Source organism: Metschnikowia bicuspidata, assembly GCF_001664035.1.
Source record: "Metschnikowia bicuspidata var. bicuspidata NRRL YB-4993 chromosome Unknown METBIscaffold_4, whole genome shotgun sequence".
In the NCBI taxonomy this organism is placed as follows: Eukaryota; Fungi; Ascomycota; class Pichiomycetes; order Serinales; family Metschnikowiaceae; genus Metschnikowia; species Metschnikowia bicuspidata.
This window is the reverse complement of record NW_017387734.1, coordinates 475,814-502,502: the sequence shown is the minus strand read 5'-3', so window position 1 is coordinate 502,502 and position 26,689 is coordinate 475,814. Positions and strand designations below refer to the sequence as shown.

Genomic DNA, 26,689 nt, shown 5'->3' with positions numbered 1-26,689 from the left:
AGCGACTGTGATAGTATGAGTACTTCTGTCAGCAATGTGATAGTATGAGTACTTCTGTCAGAAATCGGATGAGTACTCTGTCAGCGATGTGATAGTATGAGTACTTCTGTCAGCAATGTGATAGTATGAGTACTTCGGTCAGCAATGTGATAGTATGAGTACTTCTGTCAGCGATGTGATAGTATGAGTACTTCTGTCAGCAATGTGATAGTATGAGTACTTTTGTCAGAAATCGGATGAGTACTCTGTCAGCGATGTGATAGTATGAGTACTCTGTCAGCGATGTGATAGTATAAATACTTCTGTCAGCGATATAATACGACAAGTACTTCCGTCAGCGACACGACACTTATAAGATGCTGTCTGCGATGAGGTCTTTCAACAATATTCCGTCAACAACGCGGTCCTTACAATGTCAGTTTTTTTTTTTCACAAAACCCGCCTGCCAATATGTTTCTTTTAAAACACTCCTGTGAACGATGTCTCCCTCGTACAGATTCTCTGCGCAGAGGGCCTGCGAATTTCGCCCACCAGACCCGGTGCACCAGGCGCACGTAATTTCGGCACTTGTTGCCCACGCCAGCCCGCCTGTGCAGGCCCAACCTAGAGCCAGCTTCGGCAGGCTCTTTCGGGGCCTCTTCCTCCCCACACCAAAAAACACAATAGCCATGTCGCTAGATCCACAGGCCCTCCAGAAACTCCTCATAGAGATGGACAACCAGCTCAACCAGTCACGTGCCGAGTTGTCCATGTGCACCGTGCAGTTGGATCGTGTCGACACCAACTTGCGAATCGTGGACACCACCTGCTCTCGCTTGGCCAAACTCACGTCGCCCGGGGACTCGGTGTGGAGAGGCGTGGGGCGTGCGTTTGTCGAAAACGACGTGTCGGACTATGTGGGCCGGATCCAGAAGGACAAGGCGGATTTCTTGGAGACGCAGAAGCTGTTGAATACCAAGAAGCACTACTTGGAGACCACCTTGGAAAACACCGTGAAGCACATGACGGACATTGTGGGGAAGAAGTGATGAAGTTGGGGTGGCGTTGGGCGGCCACGCCGGTGGGGCTTGCTGGCGAGTTTTGGTTTGCTGGCGAGTTTTGGTTTGCTGGTGACTTATGCTTTGCTGGTGAGTCTTGTCTTTGCTGGTGCTTTTTAGTGGGTGAGTAAAATGTACGCTTTGCGGCCGTGGCTACGGGCCCAGGCCTACAGGAGCAAGGCTTCCCGGGTCTGGAATACGGCACAACACTCGGGCACACGTGCCCTACTCCGGTAAATTCTTCTTCTTCATAATTCTCGTTATCATATACAATAAACACCGCGAGCCCCTTAGTCGCTGTCTTCGTCGACGCCCTCGTCCAAAAGCCGCCTCTCAACATCGGCTTCCGCGTCGTCGAGTTTCCGCTTGTTCCGCATTTTCGACGTCAAGAACTCGTTGAGCTGGTCCTGGACCGTGGTGAGCCGCGCCCGCAAGCCGCCCAAGTCCGTGTCCCTGGCCGCGCTGGGCTTGTCTCTGTCGGTTCCGCCGGCGCCAATGACAATATCCGAGATTCTCGTGGTTTTCCCGTCGGTGGAGTGCGGGCCTTCGCCTGGCACAAACCGCACGGCCTCGAGCTCCAGGGGCGACTCGTAGGTGGCGGACGGGACTAGAGAAGGCATTTTTTTTGGTATGTGAATATTTGACAAAGGGGCCGCCTGCAATCCGGGTGTGTGCGGGCCTGTTTTCTTGCTGGTGCCGGGGCCGAAGCTGTGGGGCGACAGTGGCCGATGGGTGCGCGCGCTGCGGAACAGAGGGCCCGGCCGGGCCACCCTACATCTGCCGGCTCGAGCCGCACACCGCAACACAGGGAAAATCCAGTATCCCCGTGGCGCCGTAGACTCACATCAGCAACAACGTGCGGGGCGAGGCCCCGCGAAAAGCCGGCCCCCGGGGGCGGGCGCGGCCTAGCGCGCGGAAAAGTCCTCGATCGGGATTCTACGCGCGGTGTTGGCGTACGCGTTGAACTTGACCTCGATGATGTCGTCCATGGAGAACTCCAACCACGGGATGTCGTAGCAGGAGAACGCCATGAGGTAGCCGTGCAAGACACGCAAGACCGTCTCGTCCGCGATGATCAAGATGTCGCCGCTCATCCGCTCCATCTCGAGGATCAACGGCTCGATCTTGATGGCCAAGTCGTGGTACAGCTCCGCGCGCGAAAAGCGGTGGTGGTACGAGTCCTTGAGGTACAGCGCGTACTCGGACGGGAACTTCTGCTGGATCTCGTCGTCGGACATGCCCGCCACCACGCCCGGGTTGCGCTGGGACAACTGGATGCGGTGCCTGACGTTGACGCCGGCGTCGCGGAACGGCTGCGTGGTCTGGATGGTTCTTTTCTTGACGGACGTCCAGACCACGAAGGAATCGTCGTCCACGCCGTCCGCGCCCGTGGGCGGGTGCTTCTGGTCCGTGGACAAGGCGGGTTTCATGGCGCTCAGCAGCGGCGCCGCGGCCGCGCGCGAGCCGTCGCCGAACGTGCGGCCCTTGGCCTCGAGAAGCTTGAGCACAGTGCCCGCAAGGTTGCGCGAGTACTGCACGCCGGCAGCGTCCAAGGGCGGGTCCTTCAGGTAGTCCCAGTCGTTCTTGTAGCAGCGCGCAAAGTACACGGAGCCCAGCTTGATGCGCGAGTTCATGAGGAAGAACACGACCTTGTTGATCAAGTAGCCGTAGTTGGAGTTGTTCAACTCGATGCGGCGGCCGAAGTTGATGAACTTGATGAAGGACAAGGCCGCGTCGGCGCCCGTGGCGCTCATTTCGCGGTAGTACGGCTCCAACAAGTGGATGCGGCGCGAGTAGTCCGCGTGCGCGGCCGCGTAGTCCCAGTTCTCATAGTCCGGCAGCAGGCGCGCCGCGGAGTCGATGTTCTTGTGCAAGATGCTGGCGTCAGTCACGGTCAGTTCGATGAAAATGCATTGGATGCCATCGGCCTTGAAGCGGTCCGCCAACTGGCGCCGGTACTCGGGCCGCGCGTTGACCGCGTCGTAGATAGCCACCTGGCCCTTGTCGTTCTCGAAGAAGTTCAAGATGTCGTTCAAGCAGTCGTCCACGGTCTGGTTCTCGAAGCGCGCGGCGCCCGTGTCGCCGGCCGGCGCCACAAACAACATGTGGTCCAAGTCCTCGTCGCGGCTCAGCGCGCGGCGGTAGTCGCAAAGGTGGAAGCTGTGGGTCTTGACGCCGAGCCAGCGCAAGTAGCGCGTCAACAGCACCAGGAGGTGGGTCTTGCCCCGCCCCGGCAACCCGGCAAGGGCAATGCAGATCTTGCCCGCGTGGAAGAGCCGCCCCGACTCCGTCAGGTAGAGCTGCGCGGGCGAAATGTGGTAGGGGTCGATTTCTTTGTGCACGCCGTCAATGCCCGTGACGTCGCTGAGGCGGCGGCGGCGGTTGGCGGCGGCCGGGCGGCCCACCAAGTTGGGTCTGGAGGAGTCGTGGAACGACCACCGTTTCTTCGTGCGCCGCCCAAGCAGCACGTGGCGCAGCAAGTGCTCGGAAACGGCGACAACATCGCGCTCGGACTCCGCGTCGGACTCCACGGCAGACATGGTGGCGACAGGGGGTGTGTGTGCTTTTTTCTGGGGGAGAAAAAGCGTGGTTGTGGGATTTGGTGGGGCTGGAGGCGCTGGGAGGTCAAGGAGGCACGGGCGCGGCGGCGGTGTGCAGGACCGGGGTCAGGGCGCCGGGCGGGTCGGGGAGGCCAATGACGAGGGGTTAAGTGGGGGTTGTTTTCGTGGTCCTGGCGATCTGGTGTGGCTCGGCGGAATCGGGTCTGTGTTTGCGGGCAGGCCGTGATTCCGGGTGGTTTGAGGTTTTGGGTGGTTTGAGGTTTTGGGTGGTTTGAGGTTTTGGGTGGTTTGAGATTTTGTGTGGTTTGCGGTTTTGTGGTTTGCGGTTTTGTGTGTTTTGCGGTTTTGTGTTTTGGTGTTTTGTGTTTTGGTTCTGTGTGGTTTGAGGTTTTGTGTGTATTGAGATTTAGTGTGGTTTGAAATTTTGTGTGTTTTGCGGTTTTGTGTGTTTTGCGGTTTTGTGTGTTTTGTGTGTTTCGAGGTTTGTGGTTTGTGGTTATGTGCGCTCTATTTGTCTGTGGGGGAGTTGATTGTTTGTGCGGTTTTTGGTGTTCTCTTGCCAAGGTCTGTGGTATTTTGTGGAGGATTGCGGTTTGTTTTCAGACCCGGTGGTTGGTGCGGAGGTGACTTGGGATGGTTGCGGCGGGCTCAGACCACGGGGCCAGCATTGGTGCGCATCTATTATATGAAGCATGACGAAAGAGTTGTGGAGAGAGGAACGGAAGGAAGGGGATAGTGGGAGGATGGCAGGGCGATAGGAACAGAATGCGAAGGAACCGGCAATATTGTGTGAAGGCAATTATAAAGGGGAGATCATAAAGAGATGATGAAGGGAGAACAGAGAGGGAGAACAGAGAGGGAGAATATGAAGGGAGAATATGAAGGGAGACATAGAGGGAGATCTTAAAGGGATCATAAAGGGAGACATAAAGGGAGATCATAAGAGATCATAAAAGGAGACAAAGGGAGAACATAAAGGAAGAGTATGAGGGGAGAATATGAAGGGAGATCATAGAGGGAGACTTGAAGGGAGATCATAAAGGAGATCATAAAGGAGATCATAAAGGAGATCATAAAGGAGATCATAAAGGAGATCATAAAGGAGATCATAAAGGGGATCATAAAGGAGATCATAAAGGATAATCATAAATGGAGAATATAAATGGAGAATATAAAGAAAGATCATAAAGAAAGATCAGAAAGAAAGATCAGAAAGAAAGATCAGAAAGAAAGATCAGAAAGGAAGTTCGTAAAGCAAGAACACATGGCGAAGGCAAGGGAGAGTAGGAACAGAGCCACTAGAATAATACGAAAAAGGCCGCGAGCAAGACACAAAGCATGGAGTAAGTTTCTGGTGGTTCTCTGCAACCAAGTGCACTAGTGTCCACTTGTTTTGTTCGTTCGCCCGCTCCTCCTATTTTCGTCGCTCCTAGACTATTTTTTCTCAAATGGCGCCTTGGTTTCTCTCCGCTTTTTCCAGAGTCCTCGTTGTCCTGGAATCAATAATTTCTTTGAAACCCGCAGATGGTCTATGGCGGCGGAGCATACGTCGCTTCCATTAACTACGAGTATCAGGCTTCCTTCCCGATCATGAAACCATAGATCTACCCCCATTTCTTCTTCGCCCAGCCAATGCAAAACAAACGCCCCAGGTGGAATCTTTAAGGAAATTTTGCTTCGAGCATACGTTATCCTAGTTTCGACGTGTGCAAGTGTTGGCGCAATGGGTGCAAAACCCTCGTTCCAGTTGCCATGGAGTCTGGCCATCTGAAAATCTCGATACCTTCTATTTTCGTATCAGTCATCTGTACGTTTCTTTCATTGATTTTCAGTTTCCAAATCTTTTCAGTTGTCGCCATCTGCCCAAAAAACCTCAAATATACCCACAACCATTACATTGTAGTTAATTTTACACAACGGTTTTTCAAAAAGCACTTTGACCAAATTTGTACACTCAAGTTTGTTTTTAAGCTCAGGATACCCTTCAGAATCCTCATAGAGTAGTCATGTCGTTATGGTATGTCGCTATAGTTGGGATGCGTCGATGGGGAATACACTCAACTATAATAATACTTACGTCAGTTACCCCATTACGTGCCCAGTTACGGCCAGAATATGCTATTATGTTTTCACGGAGTTCCTTTCTTGTCTACTGATATGCTGCTCTGAATAAAAAAGAATTCCACAGATATTGGCAATACTGAAATTGGAGGCACCATAAAAGACATCGGAAGGCTCTCCCAGGATTGAACATTTCAACCGTATACCCAAGAATAGTGGAAAGTTTTGCAAGTCTCGCAAGTATCTTCCTTCCGATTCTTGGTGATTGATGAATACTATCGCATGAGATACACTGAAACAATGAATGGCCCTGAGATTCCGCTTCGGAAGTCGAAGACCCAAAGTAGCATGTGCCCCATAATCTGCATACGTTTATCGTCTACCGTCATGTATTCCTCAATGCGGAAATCGGGTCCACTTATGTTTATCCATAACTGAGGTATCATCGGACTCGCCTTGTAGTTGAAGAAGGGAGGTGCATCTTTTACACTCTTGTGCCATCATTCTCATGCCTGCCTGAACTAAATCATGAAATGGGAATTTTACGAGTAAGCCTGGCCATTTATACTACGAAACAGAATCCTGACAATAAGTTGCGTCTTCAAACGTGCTTGAAACCCGTACTAAAGGCTGTTTTACCTTACTTTAGCACTTGAGTCACGCGAAGATTTTAGCTATCGGATCTGCCTTTCCCTGCTGATAACCTTTTGCTAGAGGCTCGATAATTTTCATGAACCAAGCATTTTTCGGAATAAAGCCACCTGCCACGGTTGGTCGTGCACAAAAGGGTCTTGGACTAGTAATCAAAATGAATCGTCTTCGTACCAACGACTTCTCAGTGGGGCGTACCTTAAATTCCAAAATATTTGAAACGTTAGTTTGCGAAACGAACTGCTTGAACAGTCCCTGGAACAAACCTACCAAGTTTTTTCCGGTCAGAAAGCACCCTTCTTACTCTCCAGCAAATGGGAACCACACTCAGGCGTCAAACGCTAGATGATCACAATGATCACACTCACTGGCTGCGCTTGCTTACACAAAATTCGTCGTTACAGATATGTATTATTTGGATTAACTTACACAGAGTGCGCTTACTCCACCTTGCCGCCCTTTCTCTCAATCAAAGCCTTTCTCTTGTCATCCAAGTACAACTTGGTGATGACAACCTTGGATGGGTGGATGTTGATTGGGATAGAGGCACCGGAAGACTTCTCGATTTGCAACTTCTCGATTTGCACGGAGAACTTCAATCTGTAGACGGTGGAGATCTTGCCCTCAGAACCCTTCTTGGAGCCTCTGACAACGGTGACCTCGTCCTCCTTTCTGATAGGAATGGACTTGATGTTGTATTGCTTTCTCAACTCCTTGGACAAAGGAGCAGACATCAACACTCTTCTCTCAGCAGAAGAGGAGCTGAAGTGAGCCTTTCTAGACTTAGAACGAGAAGAAGAAACGTCTGGAATAGTTAGTATTGTTGTTTTTGGAACTGGCGCAGAAATAGAAGAGACCCAGGCAATGGTATTTGGGAGTGTTGGCTTGGATAAACAAGGGGGAATATATGCTGATTTTGCGAATAGCCGAGATTTAATCGGGCTATCAAGTTTAATTGTTCTGGAAAAGCAGCATGGATTCATGTTGCTTGTCTCATGTTTTGTGTGTGGAGATCTTGGGGACGATCAGTTCTCATAGTTAAGATCTTGGTATATGGGCCTCACTGAAAACCAGTATTAACGAGAAAGAAACAGCAGATTCTAAGAGCTATCTCTGATAGCCGGGGTATATGTTTTCTCGTTTCTGCTTAGCGTTTTGACGCTCGTATGGGTGGCACATACCGTGACTGATCTTGGCCATTTTTGTTTACAGGTGTTGGGAATAGAATGGACGAGGATTTGAAAATGGCTGATGGAATGAGGTAGCCGAAAATTTTCTGGAGCTGGCGGTGTGCAGTCCGCACCGGGTGTTTGGGCGCGCGAGGGCACCAGCCCTAAAGACTAGAGTGTGTGCAGTACGCACATTGATCTCGCGTCGACATGTGTTGAGACGTGAGAATCGAGGCAATTGAGTGTATTTTTTGTAAGATAGGGTGATTCACAGAAGTGTCCGGAATAGATGTAAAAAAAGAAATTGGCATTGGAAGTTCTCAGCTGCTCAGTGCAGTGGTTGATTGGCAAAAAGAAACGTTGATAACCCACGGCGGGACTCGAACCCGCAATCGCTGCCTCCGGAAAGCAGTACCTTAACCAATTAGGCCACGCGGGCTTCTTCGTTATTGTTCTCCAATGTGAAAGAAACATATGGAGTCAAAAGAGACAAGTTGTAGGCTGTAGCTCAATTGAGAAGCTTTTCGAAAGCATTTACGAATCAAAATTAAAAGCACCATTGGTGGCAGTGCAATTAAAGAAGGTTCTAGCTCCCAAGCCCATGAACTTAATGTTGGCACCAGCCGACAACTCTTTGGAGAACTCAACAAAATTCAATAGGTTTGTCACCACGGGTTTTAAAGTATACACTCGAAGACGTGGTGCGTCACAGGAATTAAGCTCCTTAAGCCTTCTCCAAAATTAGCTGAACTTGGGGCTCCTTAAGTCCGCTACAACCATCTGAGTTGAAGCGACTACTACAGGCGACTTATCCTAGGAGTCGATGACGTAATATCCAATACGTAAACAGATACGGGTCATGAGGACCGTCCAGGCTGTGACTAACGGAAAAGGACGGACCGAGTTTAGACACTCGGTACGTAGCTGGGAGCTGTTTAAAGGTTTTTATATATATTATTTATATAGTTTTGTCCCTTTAATGAGATGAATCCTCCAAAAAAAAAAAAAACTATTGGATACTTATTTTAGGAATAGATGACGCGTCGTTCAACAATTAAGCAAAAAGATGCAAAATGGACCGTTCAGGCCGTGATTGACGAAAAAAGAAGACAAGCCAAAATTCGACACTACGTACATACGGAAGCTGTCTAGGCACTTTATGTATATTATTTGTAATTTTGCTCCTTTTATCAGATGCATATTCCGAAAAAGAGGAATCATGCTTCGGGAAGGACCTACAGCTAGGGCCTGGTGCCTGTTATTTTTAGTCGACACTGAGGGTCTCCCTATATTTTAGCCCCTGGTGATGAATGAAACTTTATGTTTTTCACACCTGCCAGTGGCGTCCTATAACATTGCATTCAATTTTAAAAAACAAAAAATCAGCAATCTTTGAAAACTGCATAAACGTTTAATTTCACCATTCCAATGTCTAACAATAAATGAAGAAAGAACAGGGATGACAAGCAATCTCATGTAGGTTGGGTTAGCTGGTAGGTCTGGAAGCCTTATAAGGCATGCATATGAAAATAAACATATGCGTTTCAAACTGGGCTGAGCTAATGGGATAAATATCAGCGGAAGGCTGAGCACATGAAGTGGGCTTGCAAAATTGTATTGACTTCAAGTTAAATGCTCCGAGCCAATCAAAATCTGATTTTTGTAATTGATTTCTTCTAGTAGATGCAAAGTCAAAATTTTGATTATTCTATTTTCTTTTATTCAACAAGTAGGGAAGATGAATTCCTAATACGCAGTATATCACAAAACTTTCCGCTTATTCTGTAGTACCTTCACTAAATAGATGGGTGCCATATTATGCACTACTCATTCGAAACTTTAGTATATGCAAGCGAATAATAACCATTTGACTAATCCTATACACCGTCTAAATACGGAGCTTTGCCGAAAGCTTCGAGTTGACATAAAGTGTAAAGAAAACATTGACGAGCTGGAAATTATGAAAGAAATCAATGATTGCAGGAATTACTGAAGAAGGAAGTGAACCAAATAAGCTGACCTCGACTCCTACAAAGGTTGTCATATGCTCATAACTAGAACAAGATTTTGAATATATAAAGGCACTTGGAAAGCAAACCATCAGCAAACACTAGCATACCTCAGAATGATCTTTATTGCAGTGTGTTTACTTCTTGCCCTGACTCTTGCTAGTGTTATGGAGGAGGGTTATATAGTTATTTTCGATCAGAGAGGAGATTTTAAAGGATATTTGACAACAAATCAGGACCAAACAGTTGGTTAAGGAGACACCTTGTACCATTATCTCCATGAGAACTCATATGTGCTTGATGTCAAAACCAAAAGGTACATGTGTGTTCAGAATGGAGAATTGATCATAAAGGCAGGCATCGAGGATGGTGTAAATCTTTTCAACGGTCAATTGATATTCAAGATGAGAGAGACATTCGAACTTTGTAGAGACGGGCGAGTCGGGCATAAAATTGGTTGTGCTTATCCCATTCTGGTGAATTTAGTCTGGCAATCATTTTGAATATGTTGAAAATACACGGCTTAGTTTGATTACATATGAAAATTCATGAATTTATTGATATGACCTCAAAAAATCGAGGTTTCAAAAGTAAAACAGCTACCAAAGCAAACCGGAGATAACATTACCAAAGAATATATGCCAAATTTCAGAATGTAGACCAAAATATGTCTTACTCGCACATGTAGCACACATCGAGGGCTCTTACCTTCTTTGGAAACTCTTGGTCTGTATTTTGGATGTCGCCTCAGCACAGAGCCTTCCAAGAGAAACTTGATGGCTCCACTGAACGAATGGTGTGCTCACATAATTTTACAATGCTGTCGAGTCCACTTCAGCTCAATTCATATTTACAAAGCCACCCTTTGATGGAAATGTGAGTGTTTATATAAGGATTGTATGAGCCCACTAACATGGCCCTAAAGCCATAGCCTTACTTGATCTTATTCCACCAGTCAGTCAAGCAAGCAAGCACTAATGAAATCCACAATGGCACTTCCTCGAAAAAGAGAGTCAAAAAACTGATCTGAAGAAATCACTACTCTTATTCATATTCATCAATCACAAAATTCTACGATTTGCAACCGTGAAATATTACCTGAGCTATTCACAGCTCATGATGCCAAGATAAGCTAAGCATGCCTAAATTTGAGGCGGGAAAAATCTTAGAGTCAATTTCTGAGTGCCGGGATCAGACAGTAAACCACTTCTGTATGTGTTATCTTTCACAAAGATTAAAGCTTGTGGAAGGTGGCATGCGAAAGTATATCTTCAAAGTCAATGAAATTGAAATAAAAAGAGAAAAATAAACACTTCATGCTGCAATTTCACACATTGAATAAAATAAATTCTCGTACCAAAATGATTTACGAAGTTTGCTTTCAAGAATTAAAATGAAAACAAAGGGTCCGTTTCGCGCGGTATCCAAAACTCAAACTTCTTGACAAAACTTCCGCGTCAAAAGTTTTGTCAACGGGTGATATTTTGTGTTTATAGTGTCGCCAGAAAGCACAAAATCTAAACTTATCAAGTAATTTTTTGTAAAATATGTTTTTTTTTCCCTTATTATTTTTATTACGGATAAGTTGTTGTCAATGAAGCGCATATATCATATATTCCTGCGATGTTGCATACATTCTCTCATGTCGTTTCGTTCAAAATACTAGCGAAGAATGCCACCTTCCACAAGCTTTAATTTTGGTGAAAAATTCATGTCTGATTTCAGTATGGAAACTTGGAATGGAATATCCACTTGCACGCTCAAAAGCTACAAACATATTACTGTACGAGCGTATTGCATCAGAGAAACGCGAAACCGACCCTGCTGAGGATTTTATTAAAAGTGCTTACCAAAAACAAAAAATCATAGAAAAAGCTAAAGGATTTAGAATTTTTCTGACTACATTATTAATTTCATACTTATGTAGAAGACACCTTAGGAAAGTTTCAGAATTTCGCGCATTTTGTTTCGGGCAGACCAAGTCGCGATCTGTGAAAATAACCTCTATCATCAAATCTCCCTTTTGTATGTAGTAAGATAGCATGAGGTTTTCTCATTTAGTTGGACTTAATAAATGAAGTATACATCATCAAAATATTAGTTTGTGTTCTCGAAACCAATCTTTCGATACCAACATTCTACGCTTAATTCGAGACATCGCACCGCGCGGGACTCTCTAAAGCAGTTTTCTCTCTGGCCAAACTGACTCTTGGAATAACAAGCGCAAAATTACTAACAAGAGACACAAAATCGAGACGACACGCTTTTGAGAAATAAAACTTATGCTTTTGATGGTGCTCGTCGTTGGTGAATTGAGCATTTCATTTTGGGATGTGAGGGTCTCAAGCCAAGACTTTTCAAAATACGCAGGACTGAATGGATATCACTACACAGGGAATATTTGATGAGGAACAACAAACACCAGATTCGGTCTACTTCAACTGAATTTGTTTCCGACTCTAACCGCTCAGAATAGGGTGTTTCGGAGCATTAGATGAAACGATGCTGGAGACTTCTGGCGAATTTTAGGTCGGGAAGCCAAGGAACATAATTCCAGCTCCTCCTGGAAGCTTTGTTGATAATAGTAAAAAAACAAGACATTCAATGACATATAGACTATTACATAGCAAGAGGCTATACTGGCCAGCGTACCGTTTTCCAATATTTAGCGCAAGCATCCTTGTTTAAATGAATCGAAATATTTGCACCCAGCTGGTTGTATTCCATCATTCCACACACATGCATAACCTCCCGCAAATTTACCCGAAACACTACATCGCTAAACTTCTTGGCAATTTAAGTACTCGCTGCCTTGGCACAACATTATTGCCGTTTTTTCTGGTGTTGCACCGCCACAATCAAAAGCGCCATGCAGCTAAGGCTGTTCTAGAATCCAGCTGCGAAATGCCTTCGAATGCATAGCGCCTACAATAGTAATGAGTATACATCAGCCTTGGAACAGTGTCTGCCTTGATATTAAATATCGATTGGATGTACATTGAAGTACTTCAAGAATTGTATCAACCAAGATGAGTGAGGTGTTGCCACCTCAAAGCCCAGTTAAAAACTAAGTTTTGGCGCACACCTCATCAAACATACCCGGCATGCTTTGATTAGTCCTTCATACGGTGCATCTCAAGTAGTGGCAGGGGGTCACGTGCATACGGATTTAAAGTATTGTAAAATCGTGAAAACGTTTACACCGATCTGAACTTGGTACATGGGCTTGTTTTCCGGCTTTTTTAGTGGGGGCAAATGGCCAGAGTAATCAAAGCATGCACTGTGTGCAAGCTGAAGAAACTCAAGTGTGACGGGGAAAGACCCTGTTGTTCCCGATGCCAGAAATTGGGGCGCCAACATTGTGAGTATCTTCCGGATAAAAGAACAGATAAAAGACAGCGGATGGGGGACAAGCATGTTTTTGTTTTCAAAAATGGCATGGATACGCAGATAGATCCAAAACAGCATCTGTGCCGCCCTGGTTGGGCCAATGCAGAGGGCCTTCTCGTGGTTCTGGACAAGTCTTTTCTGTCTTCATCGAGAGCTCGAGATTTCCAGCCGAGTATTTATTTTCCCATCAATTTTCCTGATGTTGGCCAGCCATGGCCAGGTTATACCCCGAGCTCTTTTCTGGCAGATATGCACTTCAACATGGACCAGTTTTTCTTTTCTTTGGACAAAGCTTTGCCTATAGAATCGCAATTGGACACTACAAAGACCGCCAGTATTCCCCGCCATAAGATCCTCATTGACGCTGTATTTGGCAACAAAACCCACATCTCCCCTGCAATCACGCACGACTTGATCAAGAAAATCGATAACCTGTCCAGCCGGACTGATGGAGAGGAGTTTTTGCATGCTACAATATTGACCATGGGAGCGCTAACTTTGGCCAGGCGTGAAATGGCCGGAACCAGAAAAGATTTATTTGCTAGTCTTTCGTCAGAAGCAGAGATTGCTGCGTTGGACTTGGGGCCTACAAAGATGGCCACAGAAGCATTTGACCACTATCTGAGGGCCAAAGCGTTGATTCCGCTCATGCTCGAGTATCCGTCCATAAACGGATTTCAGGGCCTCGCTGTGATGGCCAATTTTATGAGCGTTCTCCTCACCCCGAAAACGCAATTGGTCATCACGTATCATGCTCTCCAGATTGCTGTTGCCATAGGCTTAACTCTGATGCCACTGGTTGATACAGGCTCCCAGGAGCACGAATTGGTGGTGGCGTTCTGGGGATTGTGGTGCTCAAGCTCTTTGCTTTCGACGTTCCACGGACAGCCGCCACCTTTAGCCAGAAATCAGATTTTGACCCCTGCCAACGTCAAAATGCTGAATATATATGTGGAAAAGTTTTCATGGATCCGCATCAAATTTGCCGAGCTTGCGGGGCTGGTCAGCGAGGCAATTCATGGCCATGAAGAAAACGACTGCTATGCGTTTTTGCACGAAAGGCTCCTTGCTTTGAGCTATGAGGTTGGCAAGTTCAAGCAAATTTATACTGCGGATACCACAATTTTTAAGACGCACGAGCTTCTCGTTCTTGGGCTCAAATGTTGGAAAGCGTACGTGGCGATGCTTTTGAATTTGCCTGCGTTGTTGGAAATGCGCAGTGATTTAGCGGTGGCCGAGGCCAAGACCGTTATAAAGGATATTTGGCAATACTACTACTCATACAAGCAAAACGGCCGGCCACACTTGCCGCACTTGCCCAACTTGGACTGGAACTTTTGTTACCCCCTTCGGCATGCCACACTTTGCGTGTGGATTGCGTGTATGATTCTTACAAAGTCCCTCACAATGCTGTCTTCTCTCTCGTTTGACCATGTGGAGCTAAGCCTAGGTATCGAATTGTTGACAGATCTCACTAGCATCATTCCCATTAATACGTACTTGCTTCAGGAATTGGAAGCAATGAGGTTGAACGAAACCCGTTGTACCGGCTGGCTATTTAAATGATACCGGTGTTTTTTTGGCTGCCGTAAGCTGGACTGGTGCTTCTTGATTTTGGATAAATGGATTGAGGAAAAACGGGTCCGAACAACCGTGCAAGGGACTTACTCCTGGGCATATGTGGGTATGAAGCAACCGGGAATGAAACTTTTTATGGGGATGAAACTTTATAAATGGCAGGAAACAATAGTAACGTCGAACTATTGGTATGGGATTTGGAATAGAATAATAGAGACAAAGTAAATTACGACAGTTTTGTCAAGTTGTATGTCCCGAACCCACCAATGGAGGGTCTGTCTTTCGGGAGTCAGAAATATGCAAAATTACCTACTGTTTCAGGGTACGTCTTTTTCGCCTATGAGTTGCAAGTCGAGAACAAATTAGGACAGTGGTCGATAAGTCGAAAATAAATAAACGATTGACAAAGAGACCCGACTTTCTAGGGGGATAAGTGAATGGGCCTCGGAGTGAATGAAGCACCGACACTCAGGCGAACTCAGGCTCAAACAGTTTAACCGAAGCACAGTGGATTCAGAGTAGTTCTAACCAATTCCATCCGATTTAATTTGTCAGATTTGTTAGACGCTTTGATTAAAGGTTTAGATGAGAATAAAAAATGAGAACAGCTCAATTGAAAATTCCCGGTGCCGGGCAGTGTAAAATTTTGTGAATAGGAGACCGAAGGGTGTCTGAATAGGCAGGCTTCCGTTCTGCAGACTGGGACAAATTTGACGGCATATACTTTTATATACAAGAGTCAAGAACGCATATACAGAACGGGTAGGAACGTCATTAAAAACGGTTCATAATAAAACGAAGCTGGGGTTCATTCAAGCGAATTTTTTTTTTTTTTTGGACCAAACCTGAAACCCGTGTTTAAAGCCAACGTTTCATGAGGGCTAATTTCAGCACAGTATATATTAATAGAATGGGATGAATGTAATACAGCAGACTGGATCCAAACTGAACTTGACCCGTTTTCAGGTACTCAAATAAGAGCGAAATCCCGTTCTGTTTGTGATCTGGGGCTTAAATATATGAACACATCCAGAATGGCCTTCAGCATCTGCTCGTGAATATGGGTGGTTTGTAATGGAACATGATAGTTTTGCCGCAACACTATTCGTGCGAACCTAATTAGGTTGACCAGGCGAGACATGGGACCAAGTTTGAGAAATACCACGAGAAAAACTGGAGCTGGAATTGGTTTACTTGATACGATCCAGACGGACAGTACAGTGACATACTCGTGAGGTTGCTCGGGGTGCCACCACCAATCAAGATGCCTCCAGTCCGAATTAACATATAGCCAAAAAGTATACAGCCAAAAAGTATAGGGCCAAAAAGTATACAGTCAAGGAATACACAGTCAAAAAGTATACAGCCAAGGAATACACAGTCAAAGAACATACAGCGAAAAAATACAGCTAAAAAATACAGCCGAAAAATCACCAAATGGATCATCTGCATCCCGCTAAATCCCATCAACGGCCACGAGTTTGTCATCATCGTATAACAGTCGTAAGAGGCACTGGACTCAAGTGTGAAAAATTATTCCGGAGAGGCTTGACAGAACCGGAACATCAACCTACACCAAATTGGAGATTCGCCCAGCTATCAGCCCATATTTCAAAAGCAAAGGCAGAACGCAACATTCGTGGATTCCTTCTCAATACAAAGGAATACCCTAATACTAGTGGTCTGACATCCGCCTGCAGAAGACCGCACTCTACGGGCCGCGGCCTCAGTGACACCCATACATCTGGAAGAAACTTGGACCGGTCCCCGTATTTCCCAGTGGAAAACACTTCCACCAGATAATCCTTTAGAAATCGTAGGTGCCAGGGCCAACGAAGCTGTAGCTGCCACTCCCAACCTGTCTTTCTCAAATTCGACTCTGCCCGTCAATGGCCATGTTCCTATGTTTTTTTTTTTTGCAATCGCAGCTGGGGCCTGTGCGCACCGAAAAATTCCGTGCACCCATGAACTTCTCCACCAAATCTACCAGGACTCTCGAGCACCACGAAAAACATGCTAGGACTTAAAGCAGCAAAGCAGTTTCCGCTCACCCGGCTCACGTGCCTCCCGCTTGCAAGCCGGATGGCTGTCCCCCGCAATTTGCGGCTGTTTTCTCAGCTAGCCTCGGGCTCGTACGCCAGGCCTGCGGCCCATAACCTTGGACTTTTTAAACGGCTCAACACCCCCAGAAACCACCTTGAAACCCGTCTGTACTCCAGCAAATCGGGGGCGCAGGGCACAGACAAAAACGCCCGTGGCCAGGCGCTCTTGCACAAGATCACCGGGTTCACCACGTTCTCGGCATCGTTGCTTTTGGTGGTGGCCGGCACCGGGTTCTGCGGGCTCGTTTTATACTTGATTCTCTCCGAGTTGTTTTTGCCTTCAGGCGACACTAAGACCTTCAACAAGGCCGTGAGCTTGGTCGAGAAAAACGCGCTTGCCCAGCAGGCTCTTGGCTTCAAAGCAGGCGACCGCTTGAAGGCATATGGCGAGGTTCCAGGCGACCAGTGGGTTCGCAACAGGCCCGTGCAAAGCGTGAGGCTGAAGGGCCAGGACGGCAAGGACCACTTGGCCATGAGATTCCACGTGGAGTCGGATGCAGGCAAGCACGGCAGCGTCTTTTTGGAGCAGGTCGACACGTCGTACTGGTCCAGTGAGTTTGCGTACATTGCGTTGGAGTTGCCGTCCAAACAGCGCATCTACATCATCGAGCCCAAGTTCGCGTCCAAGAACTATGTGCCGCGGACGGGGCTTTCGTCGGGGGCGGGCTTTTTGGGTCTCAGCTGGGGACCAAAGAAGGCCGACCAGGAAGACAAGAAGGAGGGTTGATTCGGTAGGGCTCGAAAAGACATATGAGGAGACCAGGAAAGGGAAGGGGACCGGAGGAAAGTTGACGAAGACAGAAGACACTGAAAGGCCGAGGAAAGACCGTCTTCTCCCTGTATATTCACTATAGCACCAGATGGCCAAGCACATACACGATATCATGAACACGCACAGAGTAAGAGAAAGGTCTGAAGAGACCTGCCCAGGGAGGTTTTAGCCTAATGAGGTTGTGAAAGGGATTGGAAGAAAGACCGAAGGACCGGAAGAAAGACAGGAGAATGACCAGGTAGGGAAAAAAAAAACTTTGACTACGAAAGAAGATCCAGGGAGAAGAAGCCGTAAAAAAGCCGAGGGGAGACGCTCCAGATTTCGAAGTGATCCTCAAAGACCCGAATATAGGAGACTACTGGGGCAAGTCCCCATTACGTGGGCTTGAGAGTGAAGTGAGCCGTGAAGCAAGGAGAGACAGTTTAGAGGAAATGACAAGAAAAGAGGAAGATACTCTCGAAGGACCTGGAAGATACACCCAAAGGAGCTGCAGAAATAAATATTTGAAGGATCTGAAGAAGTATATGTCTGAGGAATGACTATGGGGCTGGGGGGAGATCAAGAAGTAATAGTCAATTGAGAAGGAGTCATTCACAGAAATTAGGACGACTTACCCAAAAGAAAAGAACCGAGGAACAACCTCAAGCCGAAAGTCCTGAAGAGCAATACCGAGAATAAACCTGGATATGAACACCAAGAAAAGAAAGAACTGAGATACTTGTGCTTGTGCATCAACACTGAAAAAGCAAATATTATAGAACAGAAGAAATAACGACTGCCCGAACCTAGTCTCCACAGCTTCAGGTGGCCAAGTACATGAACGAAACTACAAACACCGACACCACCACAAAGCCCCAGTTGGCCGGCTTCTGCGCCGCACTATGGAATGACTCGGTGCTCTTGAGCCCGCCCTCCTGCTCAGAAAGCAGTACGTCGCCATCGTTGGAAGCAGCGTCGCCTTGGGCATGACCCAAGATTTCCTCGCAGGTTCGCCCGTCGGCCGTATGCGTCTTGGTGAACGCCAACGTGCCGAACGTGGTGGTCAAGGCCGCCCGCTTGCCAAAGTCACAGTGCTCCGGTCTCCGGTGCTTGTCGACATAGTACCTGTCCAAGGCGTAGGAGGCCCGCTGCGCCATGCTGCAACCGGAGTACTTGCCGTAGATTCCACGCGAGCCGTCTGCGGCGATCTCCAGACAATCGGTCTTGGAGCACACCTCCGCCAAAAGCTCGGGGAGATCCACTCGGATGTAGGGCGTGACCACACAGGTCAAGGCCGCCTGGAGGCACTCGCACAAGCCCGGGTCCGGGGCCGGTGGAAGAACACTCAGTGCATTCCATGAGTCCGAGATCTCGGGACACGGGCGGGCGGCCGGCGGCAGCGGAGGCGCCTCGTCACGGTGCACGCCGCGAGGCATGCTTTCGAGCAAACGCAACTTGACGATGTTGAAGTCCTCGAGCTTGAACACGTGGCCCGCAGCGTTCTCGTCCACGAGCCCATAGCGGTTCTCGTTCTGGAAGAACTCGTAGGCCACGGCGCCGGACCACACGCGGGTCATCACGGGCCCGTAGATCTGGTCGATTTCGGTGAACGGACGCGGGCGCACGGCGTTGCAGCCGTACTCGCTGAAGAAAACGGGGACCGGCAGGTTGCTGAACTCGGCTGTACGCTCCTTGTAGCCGGAAGTGGCGTAGGACGAATAGCCGCACCACTCGAACATGTTCAACGCGTAAAAGTCCACCACGGCGGCATCCAGGCTGGTGTCCGTGCACACAAAGTAGCTGGCGCTGTCGATGCGTGTGATTGTGTCGTCTGCACTGGCATACCCGACGGGAATGCGGCGGTAGTTCTTGTTGCGGATATGGGCCTTGATGTCCCGCACGGAGCCCTTGGCAAATGCAGCGGCGGCGGAGTTCTCCACCTTGTTCAAGACCTCGTTGCCGGCAATGAACCCCAAGAGGTTGGTGTACGAGTGCATGCTGTCGACCACGTCCGTGTATCGCCGAAGGAGCTCGACGTCCCAAGAAGGCAGGCGCTGGTTGATGGAGAGCTGCGGCTCCGAGAGATCCACCAAGACGTAGATGCCGTGGCTTGCAAACGCGTTCATACAGACGTCGTGGTTTAACCGCGGGTCCACCTGGTACACACGCACGGTGTTGACGCCCAACTCCTTCAAAAACTCCAAGTCCTTCAAGCACAAGCCCGGCGAGGCCAACGAGTCCACGTACGCAGTCTCTGTTTCCGCGTCGTAGATCTCGCCCAGCTTGCGTGTTCTCTGGTACGCCACGCCGCGGATGAAAAACTGCAGCCCGCTGGACGAGTTGAAGAACTTGTTGCCTATGATTTCGATTTCGTGTGCGGGCTCGAGCCGGAACGCGGCGTGCGCGGCGGTGACGAGCGCCAAAAAGGCACATATACTTCCTACTGATCTCATTTTCCGCCACGTGGATTGCTGGTCTGAATGGGAGGCAAGACGTAGTGCAGGGCGTGGGTGCAAAAAGAGCGTGCTAGTTGTGGGTGCAAAATCTGGTGCTGGGATGGGTGCAAAACATACGCCGCGCGAGGTCGTGCGGAGCCGAAAACTGGCGAAGGCTGGCTGGTGTTCATGGAGACATGGTGGGGGAGACCAGGAAAAGTAGTGATATGGGGACGGTGATGTCTTGGGAATTTGAGGTGGATTTGGGATACCAAAGATTGGGGGGTGGAAGGTTTGGGAAGTTGGAATTTTGGGTCCTTGCAATTTCGGGATGTTGAGACATTGCGACATGGTGTGAGCATGGTGAGGACGGCGAGGACAGTAAGGACAGTGGCACTAAGGCTAGGAAGGGAATTCCTGATGATGAAATCAAGGCCTTTGAAGTATATGTGAATACAGTAGTAATGGCCATACAAACAATCGAGGACAAGTTTAAAATGATAGTGGAGAGATCGGGAATATTCAGATTATTGGTTTGCGAGCAAGTACCAGATCAACTAGATTGGCCAGAAGATTATCTTCAGTATCAAATTGGCTACGATACTTTTGTCTCCAAGAAGACCAGTGGAGGTTTTTACGACAAGAAACTATTGCATGCTTTCAATTTTTACTCCGACACCTTTCAAAACTCCCAATGATGACCACTACAGATGCCCTCGTATTAAGCGAGGGTCTACCGAAATAACTTGTCTAACAATGCGCCGCTTTCACTTTTCCGCAGTGAATTACATCACAAACACATCTAGGAATCTCCTATGAGTCTGCAGTAGTCTCAAAATAATTCTTAGTGAGATGTCTAATATCACCCTCAAATTGACAGGCGGGGTATACCTTCAAGCCCATCAGACTTTATTTAAGAGACTGAATCATTTTGGTGTTTTGCTAACAGTGGTTGTAATATAGCAATCTAAGCTCAAGACAAGATAATAGAAAAACCCAAAGAACAGGTTTCGAGGCTAATACTACGCTAGTCCTCTTCGAAATCCCAATCCTACCTCAATTGATCTTTCTATGTCCCCAGTTCTTTTACACTTTAGGCATCTTTAATGGGAATCTCAAGAAATGGCCGTTTAGTGAGACAAGTAAGTAGTAGTTCATTTTCATCAGTGTCTCGAGGATTTTGATTTGATTTCTTTGGGGAATCGGTATGCACGGTCTCAAAAACTTCGAACAGCTCCTTTTTCGTTCGATTTTCGTAACAATGGCTGAGCATTCTATTCTAAAAATTGACTATATTATAGCTTTCAGGAATCCACTTGAGATCAACTTCAAGGCGGGACGAGTCCACCTCCCGGAAAAATTTTTCTGTATCAAATACATGATAGTTAAACTCAACGGCAGAAAAATTGCTTCAAACCAGATTGACGAAGCATATTACACGTATACGCTATACTTAAAACTTCTCGTTTTCGCATATACGTTGATCGGAAGAAGCTTGGCCGGTAACATGAATGAGGAAAAGAAATGACAGCCCATATTTTTGAAAAGCCTTCTTCAGCTTATTAGTGCATGAAGTTGACTCATGGCTAGGTAATTTCTGACTGATCATACGAAATCACAGATCGATAATGCAAAAAGTGACACGTCTTTTTTCTCGGGCGGTATCACCTTTTCAGCGATAAACGTAACTACTAAAGCCCCTTGCATACCTGGGAGAGCATTCCAAGAATACATATGTGCATGTGGGATTTCTTTTATTATCGGGTGGGAACTTCATTACTGAAAGGAGAGGCAAAGAAATTCCCTGGTTATCATGTTGATACTGAGCTGAAATCATCAACAAAAGACCAACTGCTTATACCAACAAACTGCTTCAACTCAAACAGCCTGGAATCTTGAATCAAGACTCGAAAACATCTTGGTTTTACCGAAGACCAACGTCACAGCTTCTGTTGTCGGGACATGAAACAAGATGACCGATTCAATCAGTGTAAACCGAGATTGACCACCAAGAGCCTTCTAAGTTTTGGCGTGTAAGAATATCCGATATTACTGTGCGGCCGTGTATTAATTAAGCACCCTGTAAAAAACTAAGGTTGTACATCTGATACGCCCGAGCCCCCTATTCAGAATAAGCTGATAAGCCGCTTTAGTTCCTTCTTGCCTCTGCACTCAAGCATGTAGATTTCGCCCTCAGAAGCCTTGACGAGCGTGGCAGCCTTCCCGATGGTCTCAACATACTCATGGATCTTGTCGTCTTGAAACGTCCACAGATACTCGTCCACTTTCTCTTCACCCGCCTCTTCTTTGATATGCATATCGAAGTGGTAGAACCCCATTTGCGAAGCGTCAACCGAATGCAGAATGCTCAATGAATACATTGCAAGCGCCTTCCACGAAGAAACGCGGTGAATCTGCTCATACAGCTCCATCTGCCTGTGCAATTTGATGGTGATGCGGTCGAGCAACAATTTTGTACCCGAGGCATATATGCCCTCTGAGTTTTCTTCGGGCGTGTTGCCACCAGAAGCAGCCGGTGTTTGGATCTGATCGAATATGCTGTGAAGGGTCGACGAAGTGCTGGGCTTACTTGCAAGCGAGGAAGAAAGAGTGCCCATAGACTCGAACTTCGAGGACTGCGTGAGCGATTTCTTGCTGTTCATGACCTCTAGGATGTTGCTGAAATTGGTCGAGATAGCCTGCACCAAATTACAGGTAAAGCAGCGCACAATGATGTGAGTTTTCTGCTTGCTGAAGGCGTCAGTCGCATGGATCTCGATGTCGAGTGCCGTGGACAGCCGGGCACTGGTGTTCTCGTCAAGGTCTAGCACCAAAAGCGGCTTGTCAATGACCTCGCCGTACTCCTCATCGTACTCCTCTTTGAACACCAATAGCCAGCTCTTGTAGATGTTGTAGTTGGCCACGATCTTCAAGAACACGTTCTCGTTGGAGGTCAACATCTCCCACTTGCCGTGGCGCGGCTTCCACTTCGACACCTTGATCGAGTTGGGGGAGACTGGCGTGATGTAGAAATCAAGCGAGTCGGCGGCGTTGACGATGTCCTTGAAGTCTTGCGGGATCTCGTAGGGCTTTTCGTCAATGACCCCGGGCAAGCTGGTGGTCGACCCGTTGGCGCCCGCCGCCGCATTCAAGTGTGGCTTGAAAAAATACGTGGATGTCGACGAGGGCAAGGCGAACGGCAGGGGCAAGGTGCGGTTGGACGCGGACGTGGCGCTCCCCGGCTGGCTCGAGGCGGCTCCCGGGTCGCTGATTTTGGGGATCTGGATCTGGAGGTCCGCGGGGCGCTTCATCGGGGCAGGCGCGGGCTTTTTCGCCAAGCCCATGTCGTTGGCAGAAGCAGACGCGTCGCTGGAAGCCGCAGTGTGTGGGGCCGCGGGCATGGATACTGGTGGCTCCGCCGCAACTGCTGCAGTGTTCAAAGAGGGTCCCTCCGAGGCCTCGGAGGGGCTGCTTGACGCCGCCTTCTCCTTCCGCCTCTTCCGAAACAAGTCGAGGAAAGACTTCCGCTGGGCTTTCTTCTCGGCCGCAGGCAAGCTGGCAAACGAGGGGTTGTGCGACTTGCCGAAGTTGTCGACATCGATGGCAGAGCCTGCTGCGTTGATGTATATGGACGGCGCAGTCGCCGCCGAAACGTCGGGCATGGACGCCGCGGCATGCTTGAGCATGTTGAGGCCGTGATTCTGCAATTCCAGGCCGTGATTCTGCGGCACAGAGGTCACCACGTCGAAGCAGTCGACGCTGTCGTCGTCCGCCGAGCCCTGCGCGTCCGCGTCCTCCGGATACGCGTACTCGGCCTCGATGGAATAGTGCGGCTTCGGGTCCTGGACCACCGTGAGCTGGCGCTCCTTGAGCTCGGGCTCCATGCCGCTGCTGGAGAGCGTTTTCTTCATGATTTCCATCGAGTGGCCCGAGTCGAGCGAGCGCCGGGCGCCTGGCAGCAACCCCTCCGACTCGGGCGTCGAGCAGGGCAGCAGCCGCGAGCCGTCGTCGCTCGGGACCAGCACGGTGTGGATGCCGAGGCCGAGCAGCTGCACGGCGCTGCTGTGGAGGAGTTTGTCGGAGGTGGGGAAGATGGCACGGAGGTCGCGGAACCACAGGTCGAGGAGGGCCGGCGGGCCGGAGATGGCGAACCTGTGGTTGCTCGGAGCCAAGTCGAGCGAGAGCGAGGAGAAGCGGAGCGAGTCGCCCGCCAGCGCCACGGCCAACTCGTTGACCCGGAACGGCGGGTACACGACGGAGCGCCGGGCCGCCGGCGCCGGCACGTTCAACACGGCCCAGGCGTCGAAGCGCGGCTGCGTTTGCAGGCCCAACTTCAACAACAACATCTCCACGCGCCACTCGCCCAAGAAGAGCGGCGCGTCCTCCGAGCGGCGCACGATCTGGGCGGGCGTGAAGAAGCACGACACGCTGCGGCCGGCGAACGTCTGCACGTGGTCGAAGCTGATGTCGCTGAGCCGGGCCTGGCGGACCATGTCGCCGGTGCGGGCAATGACGGCCGACGCCCGCGCCTGGACCTGCGCCAACTTGTCGAGGATGAACGGGTTGCGCAACACGCGCGCCATGGACCGCGCAAAGTCCACGTAGCTCTGGCTGTGGAGCACCGGCTGCTGGTAGAGCGTGCCCTGGGTTATATGTTTGGCGGAGAGGCACTGGAGGAGCTTCTCGAACACGACGAAGTTGCCGTCGAACCACACGAGGAAGTCGTTGACCACCAGCTTGACGTGGTCCGCGTCCGGCGCGTCTGCCGGCGGGGCGGCGCCGGTCATCTGGAGGAGTTTCTGGTTGCTGGTGCACAAGCCGCGCACCAACGACGGGATCTGGCTCTCGGGGCCCGCGATTTTCAGGCCTTTGACGACGCCGAGCAAGGCAATGAGGTTTTCCAGCTGCAGCGCCTCGCTGCGGTGGAGGGCCTGGATGATGTCGGCCATTTGGCAACTGGGGAGAAAGACGACAGTGGTCAATAAACGGCAGTGGTCAATAAAGACGACAGTGGCCAATAAACGGCAGCGGTCAATAAAGACGACAGTGGCCAATAAACGGCAGTGGCCAATAAACGGCAGTGGCCGAGTAAAGACGGCAGTGGCCAATAAACGGCACGTAGGCCCAGTAAAGACGGCAGTGGCCAATAAACGGCAGTGGCCGAGTAAAGACGGCAGTGGCCAATAAACGGCAGCGGTCAATAAAGACGACAGTGGTCAATAAACGGCAGTGGCCTATAAAGACGGCAGACTAGTGGCCAGAAAAGACGGCAGACGCGTGGCCAAGAAAGACGGCCTAGATGGCAGCAGGCTCTGGCTCAGAGACGTGTTTGTGCACCACACTCGGTGTTTTCCCCGGATCGGTGGCGGGCGGTCGGCCAGAAAACGGGCTCTTTGGGGCCACTCGGAGACGGCGGGCGCAAGCAACAAGCAGAGGCGGCGCTTCGGGCTCAAGGGCGTCTGGACAATCTCGGGCACGTGGGGTGGGAAAGGCAAACACACGGAACCAGAAAAGCAGACGGGCAAAAAGATCAACGGAGAAAGAACGCGTCGTCCGGGCGGCCTTTAATATCTTATTTTGCGGTGCGGTTTGTCCTGGCCCCACGACAAGCGCAGCGCAGGCCCTGCCCTAGTTGCAGGACTGGGCGTGGGCCCGCGAAAGACGTTTTCACGCGACGCGACGCTGCCAGGAGACGCGCTTTAGGGCCGGCCGTCTCTGGCTCGTGGGGCCAGAAAAAACTGGGGGCACGCCGTTCGGGCCCCGGGAACGGAAAAAAAGAAACGAAAAAACGTGTGGTGCTATTCCGGACACGCGGGGCCCCGTGGTGCCGGTTTTCGCTTTTTTTTTCGCCGGACCGGCGGCGAACACGGGCCCTTTGCGACGGGCCAGTAGAGGCCCTGAGCCCGGCCGTGGCTCTGGCGGTGGCTCTGGCGGTGGCTCTGGCCGTGGCCCCATGCAGTTTGGCGCGCGGGGCTTGCTTGTTTGGGCAAGCAATTAGAGTAGACACGCACCACGGACGCTAGTGGGTGGCTTGCGATGCCGAGTTACGAGTCTCCAAGCCCGACGGAATTGGCGCTTTGGGTGTGCTTCGTGTTGGGCTGGTTCCGTAACAGACTGGTGTTCAAAAGCTTGCCGTCTGTGGTGGGAACCTCTGCCGGACCGATGCACAGGTTTTTTTTCCCACGCCTGCCTGGCGGATCGTGGATCTGCTGATGTCGTCTCCACGGTTTTGGGCGTTTTTGGTCTGCGCCAGGAAATCGGGCTAATCTTTCTCTGGCACAATTATCTGACAATTGCCTGACAATTATGTGCCGCTTATCTGCCGGCGTCTCCTCGTCTTTGCTTGGCTGGCGCCGCGAGTCACAGTCCTGCTTGTTAGACGGGAGAGACGCGTCTGAAAGCCGCAATTGTCCATGTCTATTTAGCTCTTGGCGGGCAACGCGTCGGTTTATTTGAAAGTGCTTCTTTTCGGCCGACAGACATTGGTGCTCCCGAGCCTAGCTCCAAATGTGCTTCTTTTCCGGGAGGAAGCTTTCTGATGACCTGGTCCTGTAGACTGCATGGGTGGGGCCGATTTGTTCGATTGCAGAACCTCTGTGTAGACCTTGCATCCGAGGCCCAATGCCGAGTATTGATGTGTTTTTCCGAAGAACAGCCATGCCAGACAGTGGCATCAGTTTCTGGAACCATCAGCATCCATCAAAAAAAAAAAATAATACAGAGGTCCACGATAAATCAAGACAGAGGTCTATCAATACAGAGGTCCCCGATAAATCAACACAGAGGTCCACGATAGACTAATACAGAGGTCTAAATCAATACAGAGGTCCACGATAAATTAATACAGAGATCCATGATAAACCAATAAGGAGGTCTAAATTAATACAGAGGTCCACGATAAACTAATACAGAGGTCCCCGATAAATCAATACAGAGGTCTAAATC

The 26,689-nt window shown here is 49.4% G+C and overlaps 6 protein-coding genes and 1 non-coding gene across 7 annotated transcripts; 1 reads left to right on the top strand and 6 right to left on the bottom strand.

The window, feature by feature from the left end:
- Positions 1-668: 668 nt before the first annotated feature.
- METBIDRAFT_43908 (prefolding complex chaperone subunit) lies at positions 669-1,028 on the top strand (the record flags this gene model as incomplete). Its single annotated transcript, XM_018857715.1, has 1 exon — positions 669-1,028. The coding sequence occupies one exon, from the start codon at positions 669-671 to the stop codon at positions 1,026-1,028; it is 360 nt and encodes a 119-aa protein (XP_018710871.1).
- Positions 1,029-1,327: 299 nt separating this feature from the next.
- On the bottom strand, positions 1,328-1,657 carry METBIDRAFT_43295 (chromatin DNA-binding EKC/KEOPS complex subunit; the record flags this gene model as incomplete). Its single annotated transcript, XM_018857641.1, has 1 exon — positions 1,328-1,657. One exon carries the CDS (start codon positions 1,655-1,657, stop codon positions 1,328-1,330), a length of 330 nt encoding a protein of 109 aa, XP_018710870.1.
- A 142-nt stretch (positions 1,658-1,799) lies between these two features.
- Positions 1,800-3,995, bottom strand: METBIDRAFT_32362 (bifunctional fructose-2,6-bisphosphate 2-phosphatase/6-phosphofructo-2-kinase). Its single transcript, XM_018856038.1, is given in 2 exon segments — positions 1,800-3,872; positions 3,874-3,995. The coding sequence occupies 1 exon segment, from the start codon at positions 3,575-3,577 to the stop codon at positions 1,943-1,945; it is 1,635 nt and encodes a 544-aa protein (XP_018710869.1). The 5' UTR covers positions 3,578-3,872; positions 3,874-3,995; the 3' UTR covers positions 1,800-1,942.
- Positions 3,996-6,353: 2,358 nt separating this feature from the next.
- Positions 6,354-7,533, bottom strand: METBIDRAFT_32358 (60S ribosomal uL24 domain-containing protein). Its single transcript, XM_018856037.1, has one exon. It carries the CDS (start codon positions 7,291-7,293, stop codon positions 6,751-6,753), a length of 543 nt encoding a protein of 180 aa, XP_018710868.1. The 5' UTR covers positions 7,294-7,533; the 3' UTR covers positions 6,354-6,750.
- Positions 7,534-7,844: 311 nt separating this feature from the next.
- Positions 7,845-7,918, bottom strand: METBIDRAFT_t157. Its single transcript has one exon. It is a non-coding gene; the product is annotated as a tRNA-Arg (tRNA).
- A 3,232-nt stretch (positions 7,919-11,150) lies between these two features.
- Positions 11,151-19,762, bottom strand: PGA5 (1,3-beta-glucanosyltransferase; the record flags this gene model as incomplete). Its single annotated transcript, XM_018858934.1, has 3 exons — positions 11,151-11,177; positions 11,309-11,312; positions 18,366-19,762. The coding sequence occupies 3 exons, from the start codon at positions 19,760-19,762 to the stop codon at positions 11,151-11,153; spliced, it is 1,428 nt and encodes a 475-aa protein (XP_018710867.1).
- A 2,024-nt stretch (positions 19,763-21,786) lies between these two features.
- Positions 21,787-25,027, bottom strand: METBIDRAFT_32353 (uncharacterized protein). The gene has a single exon (XM_018856036.1). It carries the CDS (start codon positions 24,691-24,693, stop codon positions 21,871-21,873), a length of 2,823 nt encoding a protein of 940 aa, XP_018710866.1. The 5' UTR covers positions 24,694-25,027; the 3' UTR covers positions 21,787-21,870.
- Positions 25,028-26,689: the final 1,662 nt, after the last annotated feature.